Raw genomic sequence first — 8,692 nt, forward strand, 5'->3', positions numbered from 1 at the left:
CAAGGCTGCCATTCAAAATAGAAGGAGAGATAAAAAGCTTCCCAAACAAAAATTAAAGGAGTTTGTGACCACTAAACCAACCCTGCAAGAAATATTAAGGGGGACTCTCTGAGGGGACAAAAGATGAAAATATATATATATTATATATATACCAAAAGCAACAAAAGATTAGAAAGGACCAGGGAACACCACCAGAAACTCCAACTCTACAAGCATCATAATGGCAATAAATTCATATCTTTCAGGACTCACTCTAAACATCAATGGACTCAATGCTCCAATCAAAAGACATAGGATAACAGAATGGATAAGAAAACAAGACCCATCTATATGCTGTTTACAAGAGACCCACTTTAGACCTAAAGACACCTACAGATTGAAAATAAGGGGATGGAGAACCATCTATCATGCTAATGGTCAACAGAAGAAAGCCAGAGTAGCCATACTTATACCAGACAATCTAGACTTTAAAATACTGTATATCAAGAGATGCAGAAGGGCATTATATCATAATCAAGGGGTCTATAGACCAAGAAGACCTAACATTGTAAACATTTATGTGCCAAATGTAGGAGCACCCAAATATATAAATCAATTAATCACAAACATCAAGAAACTCATCATAATAGTAGGAGACTTCAACACCCCACTCACAGCAATGGACAGATCATCTAATCAAAAAATCAACAAGGAAACAATGGCTTTGAATGACACATTGGACCAGATGGACTTAACAGATATATTCAGAATATACATTCTTCTCCAGTACACATGGAACGTTCTCCAGAATAGACCATATGCTGGGTCACCAATCAGCCCTAAGTAAGTACAAAAAGATCAAGATCATACCGTGCATATTTTCAGACCACAACACTATGAAACTCGAAATCAACCACAAGAAAAAATTTGGAAAGGTAACAAATACTTGGAGACTGAAGAACATCCTACTGAAGAATGAATGGGCTAACCAAGCAGTTAAAAGAGAAATTAAAAAGTATATGGAAGTCAATGAAAATGATAGCACCACAACCCAAAACCTCTGGGATGCAGCAAAGGCGGTCATAAGAGGAAAGTATATAGCAATCCAGGCCTTCCTAAAAAAGGAAGAAAGATCTCAGATACACAACCTAACCTTATGCCTTAAGGAGCTGGAAAAAGAACAGCAAATAAAACCCCAAACCAGCAGAAGACAGGAAATAATAAAGATTAAAGCAGAAATTAACGTTATCAAAACCAAAAAAAAAAAAAAAACAGTAGAACAGATCAATGAAACCAGAAGCTGGTTCTTTGAAAGAATTAACTAAATTGATACCACTAGCCAGTTTGATCAAGAAGAAAAAGGAAAGGACCCAAATAAGTAAATCAAGAATGAAAGAGAAGAAATCACAACCAACACAACAGAAAAAATAATAAGAGAATATTATAAGCAACTATATGTCAACAAAATAGGTAATCTGGAAGAAATGGACTAATTCCTAGAAACATATAAACTACCAAAACTGAAACAAGAAGAAATAGAAAATTTGAACAGACCCATAACCAGTAAGGAAATCAAATTAGAATCAAAAATCTCACAAATAACAAGAGTCCAGGGCCAGATGGCTTTCCAGGGGAATTCTACCAAACATTTAAGGAAGAGTTAACACCTATTCTCTTGAAACTGTTCCAAAAAATAGAAATGGAAGGAAAACTTCCAAACATTATGAAGCCAGCATTACCCCGATTCCAAAACCAGACAGAGACCCCACTAAAAAGGAGAACTATAGACCAATTTCCCTGATGAACATGGATGCAAAAAACCTCAACAAGATATTAGCCAACTGGATCCAACAAGACATTAAAAAAATTATTCACCACTACCAAGTGGGGTTTATACCTGGGATACAGGGCTGGTTCAACATCCACAAAACAATAAACGTGATTCATCACATCAATAAAAGAAAGGACAAGAACCATATGATCCTCTCAATAGATGCAGAGAAAGCATTTGACAAAATACAGCACCTTTTCTTGATAAAAACCCTCAACAAAGTAGGGATAGAAGGAGCATACTTCGAGATCATAAAACCCATATACGAGTGACCCAACACTAATATCATCCGCAATGGGGAAAAACTGAGAGCTTTCCCCCTAAGGTCAGGAACAAGACAGGGATGTCCACTCTCACCACTGTTATTCAACATAGTATTGGAAGTCTTAGCCTCTGCAATCAGACAACACAAAGAAATAAAAGGCATCCAAATCAGCCAAGAGGAGGTCAAGCTTTCATTCTTTGCAGATGACATGATACTCTATATGGAAAACCCAAAAGATTCCACCAAAAAACTGCTAGAACTGATTCATGAATTCAGCAAAGTTGCAGGATATAAAATCAATGCACAGAAATCGGTTGCATTACTATACACCAACAATGAAGCAACAGAAAGAGAAATCAAGGAATCGATCAAGGAGCAAGATTCCATGCTCCTAGATAGGAAGAACAAATATTGTTAAAATGTTGATATTACCCAAAGCAATCTACATATTCAATGCGATCCCTATCAAAGTAACACCAGCATTCTTCACAGAGCCAGAACAAATAATCCTAAAATTTGTATGGAACCAGAAAAGACCGTGAATAGCCAAAGCAATCTTGAAAAAGAAAACCAAAGCAGGAGGCATCACAATTCCAGACTTCAAGCTATACTACAAAGCTGTAATCATCAAGGCAGTATGGTACTGTTACAAAATCAGACACTCAAATCAATGGAATAGAGAACCCAGAAATGGACCCACAAACATATGGGCAACTAATCTTTGACAAAGCAGGAAAGAATACCCAATGCAATAAAGACAGTCTCTTCAGCAAGTGGTGCTGGGAAAACTGGACAGCAACATGCTGAAGAATGAACCGGGACCACTTTCTTACCTCATACACAAGAAGAAACTCAAAGTGGATGAAGGACCTCAATGTAAGACAGGAAGCCATCAAAATCCTCGGGGAGAAAGCAGGCAAAAACCTCTTTGATCTTGCCCGCAGGAATTTCCTACTCAACACATCTCTGGAGGCAAGGGAAACAAAAGCAAAAATGTACTGGGACCTTGTTGGGGGCCGGGCCCCGGTGCCAGGCTGAGACCGGGTCGAGCAATGTTCCCTGTTGACTCAAGCCAACCCGGTGGTTCCCCCTCCCATTCCCCCACTTTCAAGACATACGAAAGCCTTGTCAAGGCTGAGAAAGTTAATTCCTGAAGCCTGTGGTCTGCAGGTGTTGGCAGTAATGCTACCTCCCTTTTTCTACCCCGAGTCAGATAGAAACAAACATGGGAATTGTGTTTTGCTAGCAATCTATCAACAAGGTCTTGTGACCTGTTCAGAAAGTTCACAAGGTACGCAGAACTAAATGTTTTGGCTGGCAGTGATCATGTGAAACCTGTTTATTCTTAGAATGACCTGATCCATAAGAGTCTTATATTATAAAAGATTGTGTACAGCAACAATAAAGTCGTCACTTGGGCCATCAGCCCAGGGGACCCTCCTGTTCCCAAACTTTCTCTTCTTTTTTTTCTTGCATTCCCCTACCTTCAGGACCCTGACCTCGGTGTTTGTCGCGCCGGTTGCGACAGGACCTCATCAAAATAAAAAGCTTCTGCACAGCAAAGGAAACAATCAGCAAAACTCAAAGGCAACCAACAGAATGGGAGAAGATATTTGCAAATGACATATCAGATAAAGGGTTAGTATCCAAAATCTACAAAGAACTTATCAAACTCAACACCCAAAAAACAAATTAATCCAGTGAAGAAATGGGCAAAAGACTTGAATAGACACTTCTCCAAAGAAGACATCCAGATGGCCAACTAACACATGAAAAAAATGCTCAACATCACTCATCAACAGGGAAATACAAATCAAAACCACAATGAGCTACCACCTTACATCTGTCAGAATAGCTAACATTAACAACTCAGGCAACAACAGATGTTGGTGAGGATGCAGAGAAAGAGGATCTCTTTTGCATTGTTGGTGGCAATGCAAGCTGGTGCAGCCACTCTGGAAAACAGTATGGAGGTTCCTCAAAAAACTAAAAATAGAACTACCCTATGACCCAGCAATTACACTACTAGGCATTTATCCACAGGATACAGGTGTGCTGTTTCGAAGGGACACATGCACCCCCATGTTTATAGCAGCACTATCAACAATAGCCAAAGTATGGAAAGAGCCCAAATGTCCATCACTGGATGAATGGATAAAGACCTGGCATATATATACAATGGAGTATTACTCGGCAATCAAAAAGAATGAAATATTGCCATTTGCAACTACATGGATGGAACTTGAGGGTATTATGCTATGTGAAATTAGTCAGAGAAAGACTAAAATCATACGACTTAACCCATATGAGGACTTTAAGAGACAAAACAGATGAACATAAGGAAAGGGAAACAAAAAGAATATAAAAACAGGGAAGGGGACAAAACAGAAGAGACTCATAAATATGGAGAACAAACTGAGGGTTGCTGGAGGGGTTGTGGGAGGGGGGATGGGCTAAATGGTTAAGGGGCATTAAGGAATCTACTGAAATCATTGCTTCACTATATACTAACTAATTTGGATGTAAATTTTAAAAAATAAAAATTAAAGTAAAAAAATGAATGAAGGTAATAATTATTTAAAAGAAAATAAGATGTACCTTCATGACTCAGGTATATGCACGAAGACACTCATACGCCTAATTTAAAGAAAATATTATTACTTATAATAACTAATATTAATAAAACTAAAATGCTGTTAGAAATATATCAATATTATGAAAATTTTTCAATTCTATCAATTATCTGATAATGTACAAAATATTTTCACAATTTTTTATCATTGTAAAATTTTTTATGATTGCAAAAATATAAAAGAAGCCAAAACAATTTAAGGTAATTGGAAACAGCATAAGTATCCATACAGTGATATTTTACAATGGTGAAACTTTAGAAGCAGCATACGTTTACAATAGTGATAAAAGTTGGTTGACACTTTCATGTTATTAAAACAGTGGACTAATATTAAATAGATTTTAAATGATGCATATCACTGGACACCTGGGTGGCTCAGTCAGTTAAGCATTGGACTCTCAGTTTCAGCTCAGGTCATGATTCCACAGTTTGTGAGTTCGAGCTCCACATCGGGCTCCATGCTGACAGTGCAGAGCATGCTTGGGATTCTCTCTCTCTGACCCTCCCCCGCTTGCTCTCTCTCTCAAAAATAAACTTAAAAAAATGATGCATATCAATAATTATTGAGATACACCTAGGTTCATTTCTAAGAATAAAATAGCTGAGACAATCTGTATATCCCAACACAGAGGTATTTTTAATGTTTGTGCATTTGCAATTATTACACGTGACAAACATGGATATATTTATAAGAAAGAAAATATGGAAGGATATTTTCCAAAATATTAACTTTTGCTACCTCTAATTTGTCTTTATCTTTTTCACTGTGATTTTTTTTATTGTTACATAGTTAATCAAATGTTTTAATATATGATTTGTTCATCTTATAACTATTCAGAAAAGCAGACAGGGAGATTTATCATCTCGTAACTTCCTTACATGATAAGAATTTGTAAAAAGAAACTGGACTAGGTTAAGAGTTAGTGTTGTCCTACCAGTGTCCTAAATGATTCTATTGCTTTTCCTGTCTCCAAAGGCCACGTTCCCACTACTACTGTGTTAGGTATGTTTGTTTGTTTTTTTACCCTAAGGTCAGATGATACAAGATGATTACACAGATGATTCATTAGTGATTTTTGAATCTGGGTCACCAAGGACTCCGTTTATTAATTTTGTTGCAGATTTGGCAAATAAATATCAAGCTTGAAATTTGAAAATTCTCTCTCAGCAAAATAGTTCAGAACATCAACTCTTCCAAGGCTACTAGGAGTGCCCTTATACCTACTTTTCTTCTCAATGATTAAAAGCTTAAAAAGACAAAAATAAAAAACTATTTTCTAGGCTTGTGATGGCACTATAGCTATTGTGAGGGAACTGATACAATTGTTTGGAGATAAAAACTCAAGGAAATTATGTATATTCCCAAGTACTATTACTGCAGGAGTGGCCAGATTAGATTCAACCAGTAGTGACCAGAAGTTTCTTGCTGGTTTTCAACATTATATTTGTTTTCAAGTTGTAGCTATAAGAACAGTGGCAGTTAAACAACTTAATAGAAAGAAGCTATGATTAACTTCCAGAGTGTAAGTATTATAAATTCTGTCATTTCAGTTCAATTTTTTCTGAGACTTGGGTCACATTCACCTCTGGTAAATGAATTTCCTGACTGTATAAAATTCAGCAGTGGAAGTTCTAATATGGGTTTTGAACATCATTTTTAGAGTATTTAATCTTGGATAGTGTATAGTCATTGATAGCATTAGTTTAAGCAACAATAAATAAGAGGTCACCTAAGAGTTGCATAATTTGAATGCCATGATGGAAGTGATACATCTCCCAAGCACAAATTCTGGGAACTCAAAATTAAAAACCAATGGCTAAATATGTGCATTCCCAGCAAAACTGGAGACTGGAGACTGAGATGTCTTATTGACAGATTCTTCAAGAAAGCAAAACAGATACCAAGAAAAATACAACTATTTATCTGTTTGACAGCTAAAGCAAGGAAGAGATGTCAGTTAATAGTTTGGCCAGCATGGAAAGTAATAACATAAACAAAGAGGTGACAGTTTCATGGTATGCATGACTTCATTCATAAAAAAAAAAAAAAAGATGGAATGGGGAAATACAGATCACTGGAGGGAAGATTACTCCAGGTAAATAATCCATGTAAAGTGTTTCAGTATATAGCATATAGTAAAGGCTCAATAAATGTAATATACAAGTTATATTATAAGGGAGAAATAGGATGAGAATGTGAGAGTTTCATTTTAGACTTTTTATGTCTGGAGTGCATTTGGTTATGTGACTAAAGAGCAATCATTTTTAGAGATAAGAATTTCAAGAAAATACTCAGAGTATGTGTGTTAAGAAGTATTAAGAACTATTTCAACGTTTTTTAAATTATAATACTGGAGCTCAACATATCTGGTAGTGGATGTGGAGAACCTATATATACAGAGTGAGTCCCAAACTATTTGTGATATATTTGTTCTTTATCACAAGGATCAAACTTGGAAGAAATGCATGATGGTGGTAATGAAAGTTTAAGATTTAGCTTTAGGAATCAGTCTGTGAACAGGGACAAATTGATCTCACAAAGCATTAGCAGTCAAATCTACCTGTAGGGAAAATCAAATCCTAGGTCTAACTAAAATAAGATATAAATTGTGAATAAAATGTAATGATAAGGAAGCACCTACAATGTTTTGGAGTGTAATATCGACTTTTCTGATTTTTTTAAATCTCCCGTGAAATTACCAAAAATACACAATTGTGGAACTTAGGATACCAATGTATTAATAATATTTGTATATAAAACTTTTTTTAAGTGCATGTGCTTGTTTGCATAGTTTTTTCTTCCATTAATTACCACTCTGTGCATATCGAATATATCTGAATTCTAAATGCAGATTGAAGTCAGAAGTCAATGATGAGAAACCACACAGTAACAACTTTTATCCTACTGGGACTAACTGATGATCCACAACTGAAGACTATGATTTTCATCTTTCTATTTCTCACCTACACGTTGAGTATAACTGGGAACCTGATAATCATCTCCCTTACTTTCATAGATTCTCACCTTAAAAATGCTATGTACTTTTTCCTACAAAATTTCTCCTTCTTAGAAATCTCATTTACCTCTGCTTGTATTCCCAGATATTTGTACAACTTATCAACAGGAGACAAGACAATCACATATGACAACTGTGTCACTCAAATGTTTTTTACTGATCTTTTTGGTGTAACAGAATTTTTTCTCCTTGCCACCATGTCCTATGATAGGTATGTGGCCATCTGCAAACCCCTGCATTATGTGACCATCATGAACAACAGGGTCTGTAGAAGACTCATCATTTGGTGCTGGACAACTGGCTTCTTGGTCATAATCCCACCGCTCAGCCTGGGCCTAAAGCTGGAATTCTGTGACTCTAATGTTATTGACCATTTTTTCTGTGATGTATCCCCCCTCCTAAAGATATCATGCTCAGAAACATGGCTTATAGAGCAGATGGTCATAGTCTGTGCTGTGTTGACCTTTATTATGACCCTTATATGTGTAGTTCTATCTTACATATACATCATCAAGGCCATTCTACAATTCTCTTCTGCCCACCAAAGAAAAAAGGCATTTTCTACATGTTCTTCCCACATGATTGTGGTCTCCATCACCTATGGAAGTTGCATTTTCATCTATGTTAAGCCTTCAGCAAAGGAATTAGTGGCTAGTAACAAGGGTGTGGTAGTCCTCATTACATCCATTGCTCCTATGCTGAACCCCTTCATTTACACCTTGAGAAACAAGCAAGTAAAACAAGCTCTCAAAGACTCAATCAAGAAAATTGCATTATTCTCAAAGAAGTAATGGAATTTGCTAATGTAGAGAAATCATGTTTTCATAAAAAGTATACTCCTTTAGAGTTTTAAGTCATACCTCTCTTGGCAAGGAAACTATTTTAGGAAGCTCTTTTAAAAAGAAACTATAATACATTTCTAAGAAACAAAAGACAGACCTCACATCTTAACAAGACCTTACAAAACT

General features: G+C 36.2%; 1 protein-coding gene across 1 annotated transcript; it reads left to right on the forward strand.

Annotated features, from left to right (window-relative positions):
- The first annotated feature begins 7,576 nt into the window (after positions 1-7,576).
- On the forward strand, positions 7,577-8,515 carry LOC125170270 (olfactory receptor 6C2-like). The gene has a single exon (XM_047866745.1). The coding sequence runs from the start codon at positions 7,577-7,579 to the stop codon at positions 8,513-8,515; it is 939 nt and encodes a 312-aa protein (XP_047722701.1).
- Positions 8,516-8,692: the final 177 nt, after the last annotated feature.

Source organism: Prionailurus viverrinus, chromosome B4, assembly GCF_022837055.1.
Source record: "Prionailurus viverrinus isolate Anna chromosome B4, UM_Priviv_1.0, whole genome shotgun sequence".
Taxonomy (NCBI): domain Eukaryota; kingdom Metazoa; phylum Chordata; class Mammalia; order Carnivora; family Felidae; genus Prionailurus; species Prionailurus viverrinus.